The 24,271-nt window shown below is 38.4% G+C and overlaps 1 protein-coding gene across 1 annotated transcript in view; it reads left to right on the forward strand.

The window, feature by feature from the left end:
• Positions 1–3,083: 3,083 nt before the first annotated feature.
• The window catches only part of MAP3K10 (mitogen-activated protein kinase kinase kinase 10), a 28,089-nt gene continuing 6,901 nt past the window's right edge, over positions 3,084–24,271 (forward strand). Inside the window, exons 1-7 of the mRNA XM_072430887.1 lie at positions 3,084–4,287; positions 5,049–6,132; positions 16,351–16,531; positions 18,823–18,971; positions 19,833–20,008; positions 20,454–20,694; positions 23,500–23,622. Of these exons, the coding sequence (XP_072286988.1) occupies positions 5,382–6,132; positions 16,351–16,531; positions 18,823–18,971; positions 19,833–20,008; positions 20,454–20,694; positions 23,500–23,622 (1,621 nt within the window). The 5' untranslated portion in view covers positions 3,084–4,287; positions 5,049–5,381. The remainder of the gene's footprint in view (positions 4,288–5,048; positions 6,133–16,350; positions 16,532–18,822; positions 18,972–19,832; positions 20,009–20,453; positions 20,695–23,499; positions 23,623–24,271) is intronic.

Below are 24,271 nucleotides of genomic sequence, written 5' to 3' on the forward strand. Positions count from 1 at the left end.
GTCACCTTTTCTGTGGCTGTTTTGGTGTATTGAAGGAGAAGTCTTGAGAGTTGTGTAGGCAGACTTCTTTTTGAAAATGCTTGTTGCCTGGCTGGAATTGTATTTGTCTTGCTTTAGTACCTTACAAAGTCAATGCTTGTTTCAACTTTTGGTGTGCTTTACTAAATGTACATGCATTGCTATTTGTGTTGAAATGTGCTGAGTTTCGCAGCCTATTTGCATCACACAAAAATGTAGTGCACATTGCATTTTTAAAGCCCACAGTATGGCAATGCTGAGTCACATGCTGCCCAATGCATTTTAATTACTAAGTATGTCTATTGAGATATTAAACAAATGTGCTTTGGGTTGTTTGCAGGAAGTATGGTCAAGAGTTCCAATCAGAACACTCGTGTTAATTTGCAATGGTGTTGTTACCACTGTGCATTATAATGCATTTAATGCGCAGAACATACTTTTCTGTATTTGGGGTTTCATAACCAAAGAATGCAATGTTAGGTCACTAAGGTCTTGTTTCCATTTTTGCAATAAAATGCATGAATGCAAAAAATGGAAACAAGACCATAGTGACCTAACACAAATGTTAGTGTGATCAGGACCCTTGACTACACTTCCATGTAAATGACCCCAGAGTATTAAAGCTAGAATGGGTACCAATAGCCCTTTTCAAAATTTAGGTTAGCAAATTTAGTTTATGTCTTTCCTTAGAGCAGAGATTCCCAGCCAGGGTTCCTCCAGAGGATACTAGAGGTTCCTCAAGCCACAAGCAACGTGGACCTTTCAGGTCATTTTAAGCAGTGCCAATGGTCTTTTTGGCTGTAAGGATCTGTAAGGGCAATATCCGTTCCAATAGTCAGCAATGTAAAAGTCATTCTTCCTACTGACCACCCCAATAATGTACTGTAAGTGTAGAAGGGGTTCCCTAAAAACCTGAATGGTATTTCATAGGGCCCCATAATAAAATGGTCAAGAAAAAAATAAGGTGACTGTTATGGATAACAGAAAATATTTTTTATTTATTTTTACTAAATTTTATGTATTTAGTAAACAAACACAATTGTTTTAGTAGCTCAATACAAATACTTAAAGTATTTAGTAATTAAAATAAAACACCCAGCCTGCTCCTTAAGCTATGTACACATGTGCAATAATTATCGTTGGAAAGGAACTATCCAAACGCCCGATAATCGTTAACAAAAAAAGTGAACAATGACAGGCCGATGAATGAGAAATGTCCCTGGAAACGAGCAACCGTGCCAGCAGATTCGTTTGGGGCGACGATCGCTCGTTATCTATTGTGTGTACGGTCGTTCGGTGACCGTGCATGTATCTGGGATACACTTTCGCCCTTACATGTCACTTCCTGCATCGTTCAAACGATCGTATCTAGTATGTGTACATTATTGGTGGATTATATTTGAACGATTGTATCGTTACAGCATGTACAGAATTGTGCAGAATACAACTGTTCAAAATAATAGTTGATTGGTTGTTAATCGTTCGTTTTCTAACATTAATTATTGCACAGTGTACGTAGCCATAGCATTACCTTGCACATTCACCCCCAGCAAAGTGCATACTCAATACTCAATGTGTAGGCTGTCATTGCTGATCTCTTTTTTTCCCCTCCTGCTATTTTTCTGGTTGTCATACTGCTACAATGGTTTTAATACCTAAAACAAGTATGTAGGTCAGGAGTTCTGACCTCACCCAGCAAAACATACATGCGAAAAACAAAGTATTTATACAATGCCATAGTGTGAATACAATGTTATTGTACGTAGTTATACTCAGAAGTGATTAATAGCACATACTTGCTGTATGATAAATTGCTGCTACATGATGAATGTGTTTGTGACCTTATGCTGCTCTTCCATGTTTAATCGTAAGCAATATTACTGGCATGATTTATTATTATCTTGTATTTTTATAGCGCCATCATATTACGCAACGCTGTACAAAGCCCAAGCACAGGGGAAGAACCTGCAACTCCATGCAGATAGTGTCCTTGCTCAAATCTGAACCTGGGACTTGAAAAGTTGGCTATTGAACAATTTATCAATTTTAACGTCATTTTGGTTGCAAAAAACAATACTTGATTGCTGATGCCATGAAGCAGATTTGGTTTCTTGAAGAGTAAAATTGCCAGCAGAATCTTTATATCCAACATCTCCGGCGGTGTCAAATGCCCGCTATTTGCTGTGGTTCAATTCAGTCACTATGTTAATTATAATGACTAAGAGACCACATAAGACTGATTCAGTTATACCGCATAAGCCCCATACAGACATGTGACAATTGTTGCTGGAAACAAGTGACAGATGAATGAATGAGCACTGTACACACAGCTGCATTATGTTCTTTGGAAGGAATGCCCTATTCCATAGGAGTGTCCAGCTGTTGTTCATCAGTCCGATAACATGTCAGATTTTATTATTATACAGTGCCAACATATTGCACAGCACTGTACAAAGTCTATAGTCATGTCACTAGCTGTTCTTCGGAGGGGCTCACAAACTAATGTCCCTACCATAGTCATTTGCCTATAATATAGTCTAAGATCAATTTTTGGGGAAACCAATAAACATAACTGTTATTGGAATGTGTGAGGAAACTGGATAACCTGGAGGAAAACCACACAGACACAGGGAGAACCTGCAAACTCCATGCAGATGTGTCCTGTCCGAGATTCGAATCTGGGACCTAGCACTGCAAAGGCCAATGTGCTAACCTCTGAGCCACCGTGCTGCTCTTGGATTTTCACCCAAGATGATCCGTGACAATTGTCTGACATATGTACAAACTTGTTTTAGGGCTCATTCCTAATATAGGGGGATGTGGTGTCTATAGGGATGTATGTACATACTATATATATGCAATGTAATGCTCTGCATTCAACACACAAATATAGTGCATGGTATTAACAACGAATGGCAACCCAGCCCACCGATTCATGTTATATTATTAGTAAACAGGATTTATATAGCGCCAAAATATTATGCAGCACTGAATATTAAATAGGGGTTGCATATGACAGACAGTGACACAGGAGGAGGAGAGGACCTGCCCCGAAGAGCTTACAATCTCGGAGGTGGAGGAAGTAAGACACAATATTGCTGCACATGGCATTAACATTAATGATGTGCTTCCGCATAGCACTAGTGTAAATGAGAACAAACTGTTAAAGGCAATAACCCCTATTCTTAATATATAGTAATGAAGGTATAATATATATTTAAATAAGCTGTATTTTTATATATTATTGTATAATGTATGCTCTAAAACAGGGGTGTCAAACTCTGGCCCAGGGGCCAAATCTGTCCCGCAACGTCCATTTTTTTTGCCCCCTAAAGGAATCCTAAATATGAATTGCAGCTGGCCCACGGCTGCATAAAAATAGCGCTGCTACTACAATACCCGGCATTATTCGGGTCCATAGCCCAGCGGGCTCTCTGCCTGCGTGGCCCTGCATTGGACGCATTTTATTGACGCAAGTAATGCAGGGAATTGTAGTAGCGGTGCTATTTCAATGAAGAGGGAGTTCCAGCTGTGGGCCCCTCATAAGATTTAGCCCACCTTAATTTTTTCAATAAATTTCAAGGTTGGCCCGCAACTTTGTCTAAGTTTTTAATTTTGGCCCTCTGTGTATTTGAGTTTGACACCCCTGCTCTAAAATAATATATTGCAGATAGGTCTCCTAGATTGTAAGCTCTTTGGGGCAGGGTCCTCCCCTCCTGTGTCACTATCTGTATTTGTCTGTGCGCTGCGTAATATGTTGATTAATTATTAATAATGAAAGTCTAGGATATAAGCATATCAATTCTGTAACAAATCCCATAAATTCCAGCAGGTGACTTTGACATTGTTTTTTTTTTTAATTGAATACTTCCTGGGTCTGCAGAGACCGCATGGCACAGCCTGCTGGTCACAATGTGCAATTGTCTGGTTGCACCACTGACAAAACTACAACTCCCACAATGCCGCACGGCAGAAGCAGGGAGGTGAGGGGGGTGGCTGTGTATCTGTTCTGCTTGGAACAGCTGACAGCCTGTGTAAGGTGAATGGAAACCATTACCCCAGAGAAAGGGGCTGAATTCCTGCAGGTAATGGGGGTGACATCTCCCATCTTCACCTTGTCCAGGATGGGATACTGTCCATGATGCTACATTCCATAAGACAACTGTGCTGATATTTTTTACAGGCGAGAAACCGGCTCCTATTGCTGATCCTTACATGCTGCATCTCTCTGTAGACTGGTGTGCCAGGCGTTTAGAATGGACCTAGCAGGTGAGCCTTCATCACAATTATGTATATTGTTGTTACCTTTTTATTTATAGTATAGCTCGGGGCTGAAAAGGGAAAATGATGTGAACCTATTCTGTAATAATAATAAATTCTAATATTATTGTCAGACACAAGATCTGTTTATATTGGCTGCAGAAGCCGTCACGGTCTTATTTTGCTCTGATTATATTAGGCAGAGGTTATCTCCCTATATGAAATACAATCGGCATCACATGTCAGCGTATTAGATTGGTAAACCAAATCAATAATCCTCAGCCAGGAGATGTTCTAATATAAGATCTATGAAGCAGCACTGATAACATCCAGATATCACTAAAGGATATAGAAGCTGCTGTGATAAAACTAACTAATCAAGAAATCTCTCCGTATAAGATATCGGAACCAGCACTGGATGATCCTGATGGTTGGAAGTTCTTCTGTGTTAGATCCTTTTGGGTATATTTTTTAATGTTTGCTCACCAGACTGTTAATAGTAATATTTAAGGCTACCAGAAGATCTTCATGTTTGGCATCTTACAAATGTAACCCTAATCCCTTAACTAGAAGCTGTGTGACAGGTAGACCCGCCAGTGTCACACACCAGCATCGTATTTCTTTAGATCAAATAAACACAGACATGGCGTTAACTCTTTCACAAGGTTGATTTGTACACAAGCTTACAGGTAAACACAGGCACAGGTAAATTGGTGAACTTGATACTTATGCTGAGGATTTACCTTATGATTTTCTTATTCCCCACACAGTACCTGTTTGAAGCTCAAGGTTTGCTGCTCCGGGATTTATGGACCATTTGAACTACGTTTATTAGTCTTTTTTTTTTTTTTTTTTGACATTGACCCTGCTGAGAAGTTTGGACCAAGTGACCTGGACATGTTCATCGATTAAACAAATTTTTTCAGCAGAATGTTTTTATTTAGAAGTAGATAGTGAGATGACCGATGGAGGCCTTTTGCGGGTTGTTCGGGAACCATTTCATGGACAACTGGTCTTGGACGTCTTTAAATGTTTTTATGATGGACGTATGGTCTTTGTCCACGCTTGGGATTAAGATGGAGTGAAGTGGTATCCTACCTTGAATGGCAGGTATGGATGGCCTTCCGAAACCTGAACCTATGTTGTGGCAAAATTCTAAAGACCCAAAGGAAAATGGGATGTGGCATGATGTACAGAGTTTTGGGGTGTCCAACCCTTTGTGGACCGCCGTTTTTGACTATGAGGCCACGGCAGAGGAGGAATTGACATTACGGAGGGGTGACCTGGTGGAGATCCTCTCCAAGGACTCTACAGTCTCCGGAGATGAAGGATGGTGGACAGGAAAGGTTAAAGACAAGGTGGGCATATTTCCCAGTAACTATGTGGTCAGTGACCTGAAGTATACAACTTTGAGGAATGCCCCAAAGGATTTCCCTCACCCGCTTCAGATAAAATTTGAAGAGCTGGAGTTGGAGGAGATCATTGGCGTAGGAGGATTTGGGAAAGTCTACAAGGGAATATGGAGAGAAGAAGAGGTGGCAGTAAAAGCAGTACGCCATGACCCCGATGAAGACATCAATGTCACAGCTGAAAATGTCAGGCAGGAGGCCAAGCTCTTTTGCATGCTACGACACCCCAACATTATAGCTTTGAAAGGGGTGTGCTTGACGCCCCCTCATCTATGCCTAGTCATGGAGTATGCCCGAGGCGGACCATTACACCGGGCTCTGGCAGGAAAAAAGGTCCCAGCTCATGTATTGGTCAACTGGGCAGTGCAGATTGCTCGAGGCATGAAGTATCTCCACGATGAAGCAATCGTACCTGTCATTCACAGAGACTTGAAGTCCAGCAACAGTAAGTATTGATTAAGAATAACGCTTTTTAGTATCCTAAATGGTATTTTGCATGGGGGCAAATACTGCCACTCCCTGTGCACAAAGACAATCAGGTAAAATGTTTCTATTGAAATGGTTCAGGCAACATTCTTTAAAGGGCACGTAAATACATTTGCCAAACAATGTTTTGGTTTGTACAATTGGTATGTGACCGCTGTCCTATGGTATCTAAGTTACCATATATACTTCCCTATGGCAGTGAAAAGAGGACCCAGAGCTTTGATAGGTTTGCAGAGGCTAGCTTTGCATCTTTGTGCTGCCATAGGGTGGAATAAATCCACATCTCTATGCCCACTACAGTAATGGACACTAACCAGTTGTATGTGTGCATTGTCATTCACTTTGAATATCACCCCAGTGCACATATATAGTAACAACAAACACACCTGCACTATAGAACACAGCAATGCTTTGGGGTGTGCTGACAACCTCAAAGTGAATGGAATGCTTTAACGCAATTTACATAAACTTGCTGTGGATTAAAGCGAAGCAATGATGAGAGCGGGACAGGGTAAAATGTAGCCATGACATGTCAAGCACAGCAGCTTACACCTGTGTAACCAATCATTATTGAGCCTGGTGCTCTTGTGGGCAGTGTTGTAAACTCAGTACAGTTCTTAGGTCTTGTTGCAAACTTTTAAGAGCTCCACTCGGTCTTATGTATCATTCAGGCCCAATCCACAAACTTTACCTTTTCAAATCCTTTTGAATTAATCCAAAAGTACTCACATTTTTTAAAATTTGGATCTCTAGTTTGAATATTTAACCTATAGTGTAACAAATGAGATCTGACTTTTTCACCTTATCTGCCAGAAAGATTCACACTTGCACTTGAAAATCACAGATTGAATATAAAACTAACAATTTGATTGATGGCTGTGATAAAAAATATAGTTCTTAAGTGAACTATAAACATAGTATAAAAGTGAACATAAAATACCTCTTGTTACAAAAGCTTCTTCTTTGTCCATCTTTCTCTGATTGTTTTTGTTTTTATATGTTACTGGGTCTCAATTCTGCAGATCCTAAGGCTAAGTTCTGACAATTGTCAATCAACTGTCCAGGAGGCAGTCTCAGTGGTCAGTATAGAACAGAATTTCCCAGCCTTATTATTTGTCAAGACTTAGGGCACCCCAGCTAAAACTAATTTTTATGTCCGTGAGAAAATTATCCCCACAATGGTGATTGGAGCACCACCCTTACAGACAGCTAAAAATATCACTGGTGTCATGCAGGTGGCTTTGACAAGTGGCATTGGACCCAGAACTAGGCAGGCATCATCAGATGGAAGATAAATCAGCTGCAGGTTAAGGAACCTTTGGAAGTCTCAGGAGGAACCTTAGGGTTCCATGAAAGCCTAGCTGAGAATAGCTGGTATAGACACTGTCCCTTTACAGGGGATGCAAAATGGCAAATGTCTGTAAAAGAACGCCTCGACCCACTGATACTTACCTTTCTAACTCTCATCCTCTGCTCCTCCTTTGTGCTGCCAGCACTGTGTGTCAGTTAGGGTCAGACACTACGAGGATCAGTGATTTTATTCCTTTGGTGATGTGATGGTGTTCTGTCCTAGTGATTGGCTGTAAGATGCAAATTCTGTTATATCAGAGGACGTGCTTTCCCCTGAAGTGCCAGTTGTTGACACCTGCTAAAACGTCAGAAGAAGCGCGGAGGAACACTGGCAGTAGAACAGTAGGGGGCCTTAGACAAAGTTAATTACTTTTTTCTATGAGTCCAGACTTCCATTTCTAAGTTCCTTGTTAAATTATTAGTTAGCCTACCAATTCAATAGTTTTAATACGGGAAAAAGCTGGCAGTAAGTAATATCAGAGTATAATTACTGTTCCTGCATGCTTAATAAAAAATCCTATTACAAAAATTCTAAAGCCACTGGATGAGCATGACATCCAGACAACTACATATTAAAAATGAGAGGGTGACGTGCAGTTTCCTAATAATAACACATTCTGTGCCAACTAAGCAGGCCACAGATAGCCAGGCACAGTGGCCCTTGTGGCAAAAGCGACAAATGGCTAGTTTGGGTCATAGACTTGCCATTTGCTGCCTCAACCATTGCTGTATCATTTTTTCTTTTTTCCTGCTGTAAGGGGAGAACAGGCATTCTTTTAGTTTAAGGACAATATACGTCCTTAATATTTATAGAACCTCTGCCCCAGAATACGTACATACCGAAATAAAATGCATAGGTCGAGTTTGTTATTCATCAGCTGTACTCGAGTCTTTTACTTCCTTTTTACAAAATTACGCTCTGATTTCTTTATGGGATGCAATGTATACAATGTTGGTTTCATTGTAATATACTAAACACAGAAACACACTACTATGTATATATTTTTTATTATCTGTAGACATAGATGTATTTTAAAACAGCCATCTCGAAGCATGAACTGGCATTCTCAGAACTGTAACCTGTTAAACATAAACTTCATAGTCAAGTTTGTTATTCCCTTGAAAATAATTTATTCCTACATACAACAGCCTACCTAATTTGATGTCAATTTCCTGCAAAGCAACACTCATATTGGGAGATGGAGGTGCAGCTCTGGAAACCAATTAGACTTTATAGCTATTTGCACATAGGGGAATATGTGATAGGGAACATGCTGATAGGAGGACAAAGAAGAGCTAGCAGTGTTGATGGTTTATTAGTTTGTTTCTGCTCCTTCCTTGTCCAATCAGGTGGCAGAAAGGAAGATGACACCACAGTATTCCATAATTCTAAGGATTAAAAAATCTGTACGGTGCAGTAACATGTAGTAATAGTTGCCTGGCTATAATTCTGACATGCATTTGGCTTTATATATATATTTAGATATGAAATTCTGCTATTTTGTGTAACACTCATGTTCAGCTTTTTCTGGGTCTGCTAGACACTGACATACAGCTAGAATTTTTTTAGAATGCAAACAGCAATGTAAGCCCCCCTTTATCACAGCTACGATTTGTTGGTTGTAATGGCAGAATAGAAATACTCCCCCCTGAACAGCATGGATGTGGAGGGGAAGGTCTGCAAATAGGTTTACTAATTTTTTTTCCTAAATGTTTAAAATTTGGTCTGTAGTGCTTATTAGGGCAGAAAACCCTCTGCCAGCTCTTAGATATAATTGACCTTTATGAACTCGATCAACTGTCTGTGTTCTGTATGTATCTCATGCGGAATGGTGAGCAGGATTTTTTCCAAATGATGCTTTCGCTTTGTTCTATTTAGTTAAAGTTACTTTGAGGTACTTTTACTTAAGAATTTTTACTCATTTTTTTAGCTCATTTTTTAATACCCAGTCATTTATTTTCATTGCACATCCATGGGTATTCAAACTGAACACAAGTTTATCCTATATATTATCATTATTTAGTATTACCTGGTATTTATATAGCACCAACGTATTACATAGCGATTTAGGATATCAGTATTCATATCACAAACTCTGTCTCCAAGGGGCTCACAATCTAATGTCCCATCCATATGCTTATGTCAATACCACAAGATAAGGCCAATTTAGAGGAGAAGCCAAATAACCAAACTGCATATTGTTGGGATGTGGTAGGAACCCACGCATACATGGTGAGAACATAAAAACTCTGTGCGGATAGTGTTCTGGCTGAGATATGAACCTGGGACCCAGGTGCTGCAATTGCATTATTTACTACCCTTTTCTAGTGCTTTAGTAGATTGGTCCGATATTGGTGTATATTGAAAGGGTAATATTTAAGTACACGTAAATCCAATCATTAATAGGCTTAAACATGCTTGTCATTTCAAGAGGCAATTTTCATAATTTTTAAATCTGCAGCTTTCATTAAAAAAAATATCTGATGGCAACATTCTGTCCCCGTCTTTCAAATGTGCTCCTACATTGCCCCAAAGTCACAGGTTTCCAACAGAGACCTTTGGCTGGTTCAAACACATTGAGCCTGGTTTATCAAAGCTTTTCAAGACTGGAAAAGATAGACCAGTGTTTCTTTACCTTTTTTTGTTTTTTTGGGAGGTGGGGACCCTCAAAATAACTTTCAGGTCCTCAGGGACCCCATGCCATAACTATTATATCCAAAGATCACAGCAGATTGGTTACAATTACATTGCTGGCTGGTGGGAAAAATTCCATTGTTACAGAGATCATTTGCATCAGTCAACCTGACCTGAGATGCATAAATTGTTCAAAGAACCCCTAGCAACCTCTGATTGAGAAACACTGAGATCTGAGTCTATCACGGCAGAACTTGTAGAAGAACAGGTAGAACCTGGAATGAGTTTTTATAAAAATTATGTGTTGGAATGTTTTTAATCCTGTACCAGCAAACCTGGAATTAATCTGGTCCATGATTGCAAACATTCCAACAAATCATTTTTGAGAAACCCATTTCAGGTTCTACCATCATAGTCTGTCTTCTCTAGTTAATAGGAGCTTTAATAATTCAGGGTCATTATGTTGGCATGGTCCACTCTTGCCCTGAGAAATGCCATTGCTGGAGTGTATGCATGTAAAAATGAAGTGGCTGAACAATGGCTAAATGAGATTTAGAACTAAATTGAAAGCATGAAAATGAAGAATACAAATAATAACACTTTGAATGTGTTGTTGTTTTGCAAGATAACTATTGTTTGAACTTCAAAAAATCTTTGAAATACAAAAATAACATCCCTTGTTTATGATGCTCAGGAAAGTAAAATAATTTATATGTACAGAGTTTTCATCTACTATAAGTGTCTGACCCAATATCATTACGCCCCCATAGTGTAGCTATAAGGGGTTGGGTTGTGAAGAGTTTAGTGTCTGTTTTATTCTGAGATCCTAAAAGACAGCTGAGCCTATCACACCTATCACTCCCACATCTTATCCCTGCTTTGTTGTCATGGAAACAGTCAAACAGTAGAGTTGCTCAGGCCTCCAATATAATACTTATATATACATAATACTGTACTTCAAAAATGCCACTGCAAGTAATATAGTCCTCATGTCCTCATTATAACAATATATTTACCATATTTTCCTGAAGTGCTGCTTTTAAAACTGCAGAGCTTTTACAATATATCATTGTACAGACCATGTATACATATTCTATAAGTTGCTTTGTGATTTGTGTCACACCATAACAAAGTGTTATAGTGTGATTTGTGTATATATATTTTTTCCTATGTGCGTACTATATGTTTGGTAATTAATTAGCTCATAAATGACATTCCTAATGAGGTGTTAGGCGACATTCTCTGAAAGACAAATTGGCTTTTCAAAATGGCCACTCGCACTTTGTGGGAATGACAGATGTACCTAAAGACTATTGGCCTGTTGTGGAGTCGTGTATAAATCATTAACAGCGTTTGATATACATGTGGTGATTGTGTACGGATGGTATTTAAAGCCCACCACCAGGCAATATTCTTTTTAGAGGTATAGCGGTAGTCTTTTATCGGTGTAGAGCCGTGTTTCTTGACCTTTTTAACATGGGGTAACCCTTGAAATAACGTTCAAGTCTTGGGTAATGTCTGGTTTTGGTTGCTGGGGGGGAATGCGGAAGTTAATACTAAAGAGCAGGCTGGTTGTTTTATTTTATTCACTAAATATTTTAGGTATTTATATTGAGCTACTAAAAGAACTGTTTTGTGTTTTATTTTGTTTACTAAATACATGTAAATATTTTCTTTGCATTCTATGGCAGTGTTTCTTGACCTTTTTAACATGGGGAACCCATAAATTACCTTTAAGATGTTTAGGGAACCCCTGCTACAATTACTAAATCCACAACTTACAATACATTAGTGTGGTGGTCAGTGGGAAGGATGTCTCTTACATTACTGGCCAGTGGGACGAATGTCACCTTTACAGATGGGCAAAAATATAATTGGTGTCACCTAAACTGACCTGGGATGCACAAATTGCTCATTGCTCAAGGAACCCCCAGCAAACTCTGGAGAACCAGAGGTGTAGAGGTTTGTGTTGTAGTGATTTTGTGTTTGTTTTCTTCTAACAGCCCTTATTATTATTATTTTTATTTTACAGTGTTTATATAGCACCGACATACTGTGCAGCGCTGTACAGTATTTGTAGTAATTTACCTAGCTGTCCCTCAAAGGGGTTCACAGTCTAATGTCCCTACCTTAGTCATATGTCATTACCACAGTTCAAGGTCAATTGTCGAGGGAAGCCAATTAACCTAACGGCATGTTTTTGGAATGTGGGAGGAAACCGGTGTGCCCAAAGGAAACCCACACAAGCACAGGGAGAGCATGCAAACTCCATGCAGATAGTGTCCCGGCCGAGATTCCTTAAAGGATGCTTTTGGATTTGATAGTACCCATTCTACCATTCTTCTGGCCCCCCACCAACACCAGTGATGGAGTCATGTCCCTGCCCCATCTGTGCTTAGCCATCAAAAATGAGGTCTGTGATGACACTGTGGCTCTGTGTGTTGTGAATGACCAAGTGTTGATGTGGTTAGGGACACAACACCAGCATTGGTGTCTATCGTACATCTTTGATATCTGTGGGGGGCACATTTTAAGGTGAAACCTATGAAAAAAATGATTTCAATGTATAATAGAAGCAAGCCTACAAGACAAAGGAAAACTGCTCCTAAGCTCTTTACACCTAAGGATACTGTGGTGAACAGTAGGCAGGATCCCTAAAGAAAGAACCATTTCTCAACATGGCATCCTGCGGTGCAGGCTATGGAAAGTAATCAGTTTTATTGTACAGATTTTAAGTGGCTTTTGAATGGGGACAAGGTCTTTTTATTACTCATATGTAGTTACTGCAGCATATACTGCTGTGTATTTGGAGTTTACAGCACCTAATGTGTATAAGACTCATTTTCGCTGCATATATCCCTTTAACTTTCTTATCTTAAATCTATCTTTTATGGAAATTACTAATGTGTAAATGTTGGGGGAGTGCTGCAGTGTGAAACTCTTGCAGTCTGACCAGAAATAAATCCAAGGCTTTCTTTTCACCTCTACTGTTTTGATATTCTAAGTATTGTATGTTCAGCTGACGTCCATTTTTTGTTGTGCTTGGCGTGCACCCGTGTAATAATTGCATTCCTGTGTCCCTATTATAGTAAACATTTGCACTGCACTGATTTAGTGTTTATTATGGCTGAAGGGCCTGTGCCAGCTCTCAGGTGTGACTTTCTGATATCGATCAACCTTCTGTTCATTGTACACGTGTCGCGTTCACTAGTGTGAGCACGAGTCGTTTCCTGATAGGCACAGGTAATGTAATAAGACAGCTGGCTTCTTGTTAAAAATTATGCAAGCACCAAAGAACACTTAAAATTTCCAGTTGCAATTAAATTCACCGAAACCTGAAAAGTACCAGTTGTGTTGTTAGGGGTAACCTAACTTGTTGTTCTCTCTATTCTAATAAATAATCCGTGTTCATGCTTTTAACAAGTTTCCAACTCTGGCTTGTAGGTGGATTCCCAAATAGCACTTCCAGGTACAACAAAGTTGTTTGGACTAGTTTGCCATTCCACTGAAGCAATAAATGTCAAGGCTGTTCAGGTTTTTGGAACCTGTTTCCAGAAAGTTCTAGATATACATACCCTAGCAAGTCTAGTAAACTGGAGATTAAAATTTGCAGATCTTAAACTTCTGGTGGTCTACTACTTTCCTCATTCCCCTATATGGTATCTTCATTTCATTCCACTGTAGTAGCAAGGTCTTGATATGGAGAGAACTCTCCCTACCTTATGCTTCATTTCACTTCTCTTTTAGGTGCTTTATGGGAACTGTGTATTAAAAAAATGCATTTTTGTAATATCTTTTAACGCAGTTACCATAAAAAAAAAGAAAATGCTTGTTCTTAGTCTTCATTAGTAACACGTGTAAAATGCACATGCATACAATGCACTACACCTACATTTTACAGAGGTATATTTAACCTTAGGCCCCTCTCACTTTAAACCTAATTTAACCCTCATACTAACTCATATTTTAACACTAATACTTACCATACTTTGTCTACACTGCCAGTACCCTAGTTCACTGTACCACTATAGGACACCACAGCTATGTAGGGTTTGGAGAATGGAACTACAATGTGCACTAGTGAACCTTTTTGGAATTGTAGAATACTAAAGAGTCTGATGGAAATTGTTCTGTCCAAACAATGCGAAGGTATGAGACACAGGCTGCTGGAGAGGAAAATATCTCTTTTTCTGCAGGGACCTGTTGTTAAGATTTTTGGGGCAATAACTGTATCGTTTTATACCTCCCTGCACTAGGCTCACCTTCCTGCAAAGGTAGATACAAGTTCTGAGTGCTTTCCTAATTTTAAATTAGTGATCTACAATGAAAAGTTAATCTTTAGTTGACTGCCTGTGGGCACTGAGCTGTACCATACAATTATCTCTGTATGACGGTATTTGGTAAGTCTCAATACACTGCACATGGGTTTAAGTTCTTGAAATAGATTCTGTCCAAATCACTAAAAACATAAATGTGACAATAATAGGCATGATCCACTGTTGTCTTTAATAAAAAAAACAGTATTTTGCTGAAATTGCTTACTTTGATCTCACTAGACACATGGAGCTTCTCACAGTGTGCAATAGAAGATGCAACAAGTTGGATATGGAAGCCCCATTTTCTGGCTGGAGGACATCCAGTATTGCCCAACTCTTTCCTCCTCAGCTTGACTGTCACTGGCCCACCTCTTTCATTTACTGGAATTTACTTCTTTCAATCGTGGATGCTTAGCTTTCCATATTCCTGTTCTGAAAGTTATGTATGGAACCCTGTTTGCCATGATCTTTCTACATTGCAAGCACAAAGAGCCATTGGTGTCACTGGCTCCTAAATATGTTATGTAGTCAAATAATTGCATGTTAATGAGGGGGGAGACAAGGACGAACAAAGGCAAAATATAAGCAGATTAAAATTCATCTTCCTTGGCTATCTCCATTCTGCACATTGCAGGGAATTCATGTCAAGGTGTAGTAGTATGAGGGGGAGGTGTGTCCTCTGGCCTGTTCTAGTATCAGTACAAGCTGACCTTTCACACACTCCTTTCTACTGAAACCTGTTTGACTTTCTCCTTTGTAGTCTGTCCCAGCATTAACCTCTTCAGTGCTGTAGTTTTCATTATTTTATTGGCATTCTGCATGGCTTTCTTCTGTCGGAGTGTGTAAACAAATTGGATGTTTATTGTTTGATCAGAAGAAGCAGAAGCCAGTTCAGAAACAGTCGCTGATTTTAATACTCTGCCAACAAGGGTTAATGGTCTTCCTGTCATTTGTGTATATCTATCCAGTATTTTGCATGAATGTTCTACACAGCTGTGTATGTGTGTGTCTGTTAGTGTGCCTGAACATGAACAACCTGAATATCTGGATATGAATGGCAGGGCTAAAATTGGAAAGGCTTTGTTTTGGACTGTAGGTAAGGGCCAAAAAAGCCAACTAAAACAAATCTTGGCTTATTCAGTAAAAACAATGAGCACTGGTGATTTGTTGAGTGTGGTAACACATAGGCCCTGATTTATTAAAGCTCTAGGCTGGAGAGGATACACTTTCATCAGCGAAGCTGGGTGATCCAGCAAAACTGGAATAGATCTGGTCCAAGATTGAAAACATTTGCTAACAAATAGCTAATCCCTTTTAGGAAATCCATTCCAGGTTTGCTGAATCACCCAGCTTTACTGAATAAAGTGTATACTCTCCAGCATTTGAGAGCTTTAATAAATCAGGGCCATTGTAACCAATCAGTTTACTCACAAAGTGTAGTTTTTTTGGAAGCTGGGTGACATTGACTTGAAATCCAGTAATCTGATGACTGTTGACGTGTATCATGCAAACTACAAAATATTTTGCCAACTCTAAAAATATTATTACACTATTACAGCAATCTGCATTATTTTTACATGCTGGCAGAAGAAGATAAAACAAGAGTTGTGCTACAAACAATACTGTCAAACAAAGTTGGATACATTTTGTGGGTAAATTTTAAAGGAAAATTTCAGCTAATAATCCACTGTCTGGAAATTTTATAAACTGCCAATACTATTAAGAAATTGCAAGTGGGTGAGAGAAATTCTAGATCGGTATGTCAGCACATTTTCGGCACAATGCCATTGGTGTCACTGGGTTGGAAAATTAAGGGTAATCTCCCAATTGGTGACAAAGTCTAACTTAGGTCCCGTTTTCCTGTTTTCTCTTTCAGTCCTAATACTTGAGAAGATCGAGAACAATGACTTATTTAATAAAACCTTGAAGATAACGGACTTTGGTCTAGCCAGGGAATGGCAAAAGACCACGAAGATGAGTGCTGCTGGCACCTATGCTTGGATGGCCCCGGAAGTGATTCGTCTGTCTCTCTTCTCCAAGAGTAGTGATGTGTGGAGGTAATGGAGCTTGCCATTATTACTCATATACGCTATGAATGCTACCATAATGTCTATGTTCTTTCACTGTATTTATTGCATTTACCATTTTGTGCATTCTTGTGAATATTTCAAGATTCAGAGAGACCAACAGATAGAAAGCTCAATGTGCCAAATGCAGAAATCAATAGCAATCTTTTTTATTGATTTGTCTTTTCTAAATTGATACCCTATTGATTGATATAGGTCAATCCAGTTAATGCCACATCATGGCTCATGGCAGTGTCTTTTCAAATAAGCATGGGTTGTACAATACTTAAAGCCCAACTCGACCTATTTTCAATATAAATAGGAAAGGGTAGGAACATCCATTATTATTTGCTATCTCTGTTCCAATAACTACTTCTCCATTCATTTCTTGTCTAGCTTATCATAAACACAGAGACTGGAAGGGAGAAGAAACCTTCCTAACAGAGTCAGCGTAGAAGTAAAAACTTGACAGAAATATTTTCTCTACCAAAGTCTATGTAGAAGAAATAACTTTGACTGGAGTTGGTCTTTAACAATATCATATAAGTATAAGACCAAAATTCACCTTTCTATACTTGACAATAAATAAATGAGAAAGCTGTAACCTAATATATGTTGCCAGTTAGTCACTCCCTGGTCCTAATTTGATGAATTGAACGTACCAAGGACACAGTTGTCTTAAAAGATTCATTATCTCGAGAAAGAAACAGGATGACTGAAACCAAACCCTGTTCTATAGTACCTAAAGCATGCCGTGGTGCAGTTTAAAAACATAAAAATCTGACTTTTACATGCATTACCACTGTGAAATGTAGTACAAAGTGTATATTTATGAATAGGCAATTTAGGTACATATATTCTTATTTACAAATCATTGTGGTACATGCAACATTAATAACCAGTCCATATTACCTTAAATCAGAGCCTTGAGCCATTTTAAACATTTAAAATCCAGCAACACAGCAGGCACTATACGGATATATCACCCTAAATCACTAACTAGAGACTAATTTGTTGGGCCCTCTAAATTGATTTTGCATTGTAACCAAGGACTTTACTTCTGAACCTTGGGGTAAAACCCTCACTGTGTAGCTAGGTAAGGCATGTCCAATGACTTCTGAGTAACAAACTGCACTCAGGATCAGAGTGAAATATTAGGCTTATCTGGTTAACCAAGTTAATGACATATGCAGTTAAGCAGGAGTTTTCTTTTAAAAGTTCATAAATGGCTATCTAATTTACGTTAAGGTCATGGAAAGAAATGCTCAGCTTTCTTTTCTCAATGCTGAGTAGACATTTATTGATTATCAGATATATGCAGCACTCATAGTTTCTGTCCTTCACTGAAATGTTTTTCAAGCTAGGAAATGAAACCCTGCAATTTTTGTATGGTCCTAAAGTTCAGTACTATATTCACTTTGAACAATAGCAATGCTTTTTTTTTAACATTTTCATTTTCACAATTTGCAGTTCCAATTTTAGAATACATGGATACCTGACCTTCACACTGTATGTGCACACTCCTGAAAATTGAGTTTAGCTCTTTCCACATAAGGATAACGTTCCTGCTAGAATATACAAAGATGTTTTAGGACGCTTGGACTCTTCTACCTTTGTGATAAAAATTTTCTATTCCAGTGTGACTGTTCCCCTGTACACAATGCTAGGTTCATGATGAGTTTGGTGTGGAGGAACTTGAGAGTTTTGTACAAAGCCCAGTACTCAACCTAACTGAACACCTTTGAGATGAATTGGAACATTGATTATGAGCCAAGTCTTTTCATCTAACACCAGTACCTGATCTTGCAAATGCTCTTATGTGTGAAATAGACACAAATTCCCACAGACTTGCTACAAAAACGTCTGGAAATCCTTCTCTCAGCAGTGGAAGCTGTTATAACTGTTAGAGTGGTTGGGGGATAAAAACTACACAATAATGGTTATGACATTGGATGTCCAGCAAGACAAAAAGGTGTGACAGACTGGTATCCTGAAATGTTTGGTCATATAGTAAAGGAAGGACGCTGAGCAGAATATGGAGCCATCAATTAATGTTGCACAAGCTCATTAATATTCATCATTGCAAGGCATTAAAAATCCAGCTTCTTTGGAAGAAGGCTTATGGGGCACTTATACAGAACAGTCATTAAACCTATTTATATGTCAACAGACAACAAACTTAAACAACCCTAATGACAAACATTTTTCCACTAAAAAATACAGTGAAGTATGCTGTGTGTTGTGTAACATGTAAATACCTAGCTTTACTTTTTGTCTTTCAGTTTTGGTGTTCTCCTCTGGGAACTGCTGACTGGGGAAGTTCCATACCGGGAAATTGATGCTCTAGCTGTTGCCTATGGGGTTGCAATGAACAAACTGACACTTCCGATTCCATCAACTTGCCCAGACCCATTTGTTAGGATCCTAGAAGGTAAAAGGATTTTATTACTTTAATGAACATAGAATGATAGCCCTCAGACATATGTCTGCTTCCAGACATGCCTATCTGTTTGTTATGTGGCTAACCACATTGCCATGCAGTTGTTGTCATTTGCTGGCCACCAGATTCTGCAGGTGTAACTTCATATATTTCTAAAAGGGTGGCCAATCTCCCCTGTAAACCACTTGCAGTGGGTAATACAGCCAGTGCAAGGGAGGATAAGATATTTTAAAAGTCCCCGAATTCTTCCTATTATCACATAGTTTTACTTTAAAGCAAAGAACAAAATACAGAGACCCAAAGCAGCAAATCAAAAATTATCTTTCATTGATTTGACTGTAGTAAAAAAAAAAAATATATGTTTGCTGTGGTTCAATTTATTTTTATTGAATTAAAATGTTTGATTTGACAACTGAACTGTTTTTTAAGCATTATTAGAATTATCATGTCCGTAGTGCTGTAATCATAATGGCCTTAGAAAATCTATTTGACATTTGGCTTATCCAGGAATGTCAGATGCCTGATGTGTCCCCCGCCATGCACCGTGGTTCCATTCTTCAACCCCCACTGTAAAACAAAACTAAGCAGTGATGTAGAGGTTGGAGGATGGAAACACGTCAGGATAGACAAGCATCCAATATTCTGATGTGTTGCATACTGAAGACACTGATGGTAGCTACAGGGCTAGATCCAATGGGGGATAGGACATGCAGATGGCCAGATTATACTCTCTTTTTTTCTTCACTTGTTTCTTTAAAGACCAGAAGGTATATTTAGGGTAGCCTAAATATATTATTAAATAAATTTGTTGGTTTATGTAATGGTATTGCCAATATTTTATTTTGGTTACAGCATGCTGGGACCCAGATCCTCACAGCCGCCCCTCCTTCTCCATCATTTTGGATCAGCTGACCACTATAGAGCAGTCAGCCATGTTCCAGATGCCCTTGGAATCCTTCCATTCTCTGCAGGAAGATTGGAGACTGGAGATTCAGCAGATGTTTGATGAACTTAGAACCAAAGAGAAGGTGTTTGGAGTTGTATATCTTGCATGTATTTCAGATGTTTAGATTAAAAATAAAATGTAAATGTTTGCTGTGTGATTCCTCAAATTCTGAAACAAAGACATGGTAGTTAACTCAGCTTTTGTAAAAAATATATATTTTTTGCATTTGCCTCATTTCCGTTTTTGATTTATGAAATGGTTTTTGAAATGGCGAAAAACATTATTTTTAGCAAGCACAAATATATACATATTACTTTATTCATACAAACCCCACACTAGGCACACGTAAATGATGGCAACCATTACAATCTTTTGCCCCTTATATCAATTTGCATTTATGTTAGTAAAAACTTATGCAAGAATGCAGTTTTGGAAAGTGAGTTGTGATCTTGACTCCCATGACTTCTTTGCATTGCCAGGTCACTAAGAACTGCTCTTTAAATTCTGATAACCTTGCTTCTTGTTAGGAGCTGCGTAGCCGGGAAGAGGAGCTGGTGCGTGCAGCCGAGGAGCAGAGGAACTTAGAAGAAATGCTTCGCAGAAGGGAGCAGGAGCTGGCAGAGAGGGAGTTTGACATTGTGGAGCGGGAGCTGAACATCATCATGTACCAAATGTACCAGGAGAAACCCAAGGTGAAGAAACGGAAAGGCAACTTCAAGAAGAGTCGCCTAAAACACAAGGATGGCAATCGGATCAGCTTACCCTCAGGTAAACCCACATCTAAGGGGTGTTTGTTTAACAATTCCTAATAGTTCATATTTTGCAATCATTGAAAGTATCTGTAAGTCCCTTCCCACTGGTGTGTTATGGCAACGCATACTAAGACATGTTACCAAGGAGCATGGCAACATTCCTGCTCTAAATCAAATGTCATTTATTGTGAACATACCTAAATGCACTGTACAATGGAGCCCGATGCATAATTCACTTAAAAACATAATTTTTTTGATTCTCTGCCATGTCATGGTAAATCCTTGCCTACTTCACTTGTCCAGTGAACTGTACTCTGTGACACTACCCATCAAGTAAAGCCTTTTTCCCAAAAATCTTTAGCTCACACAATGTGGCCTGTTCATTCTATCTATTGATCTATATTCCAGCTGTCCTATATTACTTGTACATTTGAGATATTCTCCAATGTACTGCATTATTGTTGGTTCTTAAAAGTTATTAAAAGAAGATGAGATTAAACAACCTCTTGATCTCTAGAAACAATACAGTTACACACCTGTCAATGCATGAAGTAACTATGTGCTATCATCTACCTGTGCCTTAAAAAATATCCATGAGCTCTTTCCATTTTGGCTGTGGGTTGCGTTTCTCACAATGCATATGTGTTTCTATGATAATTTTGATAATTTTAATTTGACTGGACACAGATATGTAGTGCATAGTTTACTTTCGACCGCAATTCATTGTGCTGATATTGTGCACAAGGGTGGAAACCTTCTCCACACTGCCCAAAAAATGTTTGGCATCAGACGTAACTATGGTAAAGTCATATCAGATTACTTGTAATATGGCATTTTACACATTCTCTTTGCACATGCATTTACTTACTGACTTGTTTTGTGTTTCTTTAAATAATTTTATAACCAAATATCACAGTGATGCTGCACTAGTAATTGTTTCATTTTTTATTCATACCAAAGCTGCCACTGCTTCAGAAGTAAAATATAGGCGGGTGATGGGTAAATAATGATTTTTCTTTTCACTGGTGGATAGAGCGAAATATAACCACTTGTCCTTGTGTACATGGGCATTTGTGGCTTTTCACCTCAAACAAGTCAAAGGGAATGAAAATCAGCTAAATGAATCAGCTGAATCAGCTTTAAAGCAAGTCAGAAGCCTCCCTGAAGAAACTCAGAGGCATCTCAAACCTCTTGCGTCTGACAGCACATTGCATTTGCCCATTTACAGAAGACCTGGAGTATGATAGAAGTTGGATCTCAAAGTTCCTTCACTAAGCACAGTTTTATCTGCTCACACATATGTTCCCCTGCACCCCACCCCTGTGTCTACCCACTGCACATTGGCCTCTATGCATGTAACACTTATCAGTACATGTAATCCTAAAGTACATTTAATGTGCATTTTTTAGCAGCAGTCTTTTATTCCAATGTGTAGGGTCATTCAGGTTCAGTTATATCATCTCAAGAAATAAAATTACTATTTAAGCCAGTGGCATGGGTTTAAAGTAGGGTTTCCTTTACCATAAGTATTAAAGCTGATCTCTGGGTAGAGCAAATATAGTCTTAGTACAAGAGACGTGCTGCATTTTGGGTGGTCATTGGATTCCACCAAAATAACCACCAAACAATGAGAACATAGCTAATATGTACCTTGGTAACTGGTGGGTTTTATTTTATACTGATGGCATATTTTTATTTATACTGGTTGGATAACAATTTTTATACATGTCTTTTCTGAGTGTGCAAGTCTTGTATTCTTGCAGTGCAAAGGCTAATGGCATGGTAATGGCACAACTTTATTATTATTGATACTGTACTTGAAGCAGGCGTCATTGTTCCATATATGCTGCTGTATATGAAGCAACAATAGTAGCCTGGAATTCCATACATGCGTTATCTTGATGAGAAAGCCTCTGCCAACATCCACAGAAAAGTTGTGTGAAAACACTTAACAACATGGCTTTATGAAGGATATTATACAAAGCAGTTTTGCTGAAATTTGGTCACAGAGGTGCTGATCCAGCGATCTAAAATTTTAAGTCTGTACTTTTCTTCTGGCATATAGCAATGGCTTTGTAACCTGTGGCATTGGAAAATTCTTTTTTATATTTATTTACCTTTAAAAAAAAAATAACAGCCTCAAGCTTTTTGCTATAGGTCCATACTTGTAAAATGCTTCTGAATAGCCTATGGATTGGAGGAATGAAGAGTGCACCCCTTTAATTTAGGTAGTTCAGGTGTTTCCAGTGAAGAATACTGTTAATGCTGTGTGATCCTGGTCATTTGACCATAATTTTTAGAGCCCTAACTCCCTATTGAACACCTTTGGGGTGACTTTCACTGGGAATTTCAATTGTGAGCTAGGTCTTCTCAATCAGTCCCCGACCTCATAAATCATATGCCTTTTCTCTGGTAAATGTAGTGGCAACACAGTTGAACTAATTTTACGTACAGTCTTTTTAAAAAATGTACATAAAGATTGTTCATTAAACTTAAAATGCAAGGAAATGTTGTGCACATGAATGTTAGCCTTCTATCTTATTCTAATATGTTTAGTGACAGAGCATAGATAAAAATGATACCCATTCACATAATTTAAAGACACATATGGCTTCTGAAACTAAGACCGAGACATGCATCATTCTCCATTAGTGGTGGGGGAATATGAGAAAGAGTTTCATCTCTTCTCTTTCTGTAAATTACCAGGAGATAAAAAACTATACAAAAACATGTACACATGAATGAATAGTAAAGTAATAGGTTGTACTATGAAATATATGGATTTTTGTAAGTGCTTTATCTATTTTGCTTCAATCTACAGGGTTTGAACATAAGATTACGGTACAGGCATCACCGACTCTGGACAAGTGCAAAGGGCAGGGATCAAGCAGCTACAGCCCACCAGGGAGCCCTCTGATTATCCCCAGACTCCGAGCCATTCGATGTGAGTTTTTATCCATACACCTATTAGTCTGTCATTTGCAATCCCTATTTAATGTACAGCGCTGCGTAATATGTTGACGCTATATAAATCCTGTTTATTAATAATAATAATAATAATAATAATAATAATATATATATATGTTAAATATATGCACTTTTTATCCACTCTACCTGTCTAGATGACAAATTAATGTTTCTAAAAAACTACAATTACCAAAGCAGTCAGTCATTTACCCGTACTGCATGGTAAAACATATTGGAAATGAATGAATATGTCAGCACCTCTAATACATAGAAAAGCAACTTGTCAATAATATCTGCAATTTATTACAAATCTATAGAAACATTATATAGTGTAAAAACATTCTTTATCTGATTTTATGGTTCGGTAATCCTAGGGTTATTCTAAATCCTAGGTGTGACTGGAGTGCTGGTACCTTATATTTTTTTAATATGAATATATTGGCACAATCATATTTATTTTTTCACTTGCTAACAACCAACAGGCATGGTTGTAATGAGTGTGAAGTGGGGATTTATACATTAACTCTAGTTATGCAGCTATGTTATGTGACAATTTGGGAAACTGACGTAATAGTAGAATTTTGTGTCTATATATAATGTGGTCACTTGCATTGATTCTGTGCGTT

Source organism: Pyxicephalus adspersus, chromosome Z (genome assembly GCF_032062135.1).
Source record: "Pyxicephalus adspersus chromosome Z, UCB_Pads_2.0, whole genome shotgun sequence".
In the NCBI taxonomy this organism is placed as follows: domain Eukaryota; kingdom Metazoa; phylum Chordata; class Amphibia; order Anura; family Pyxicephalidae; genus Pyxicephalus; species Pyxicephalus adspersus.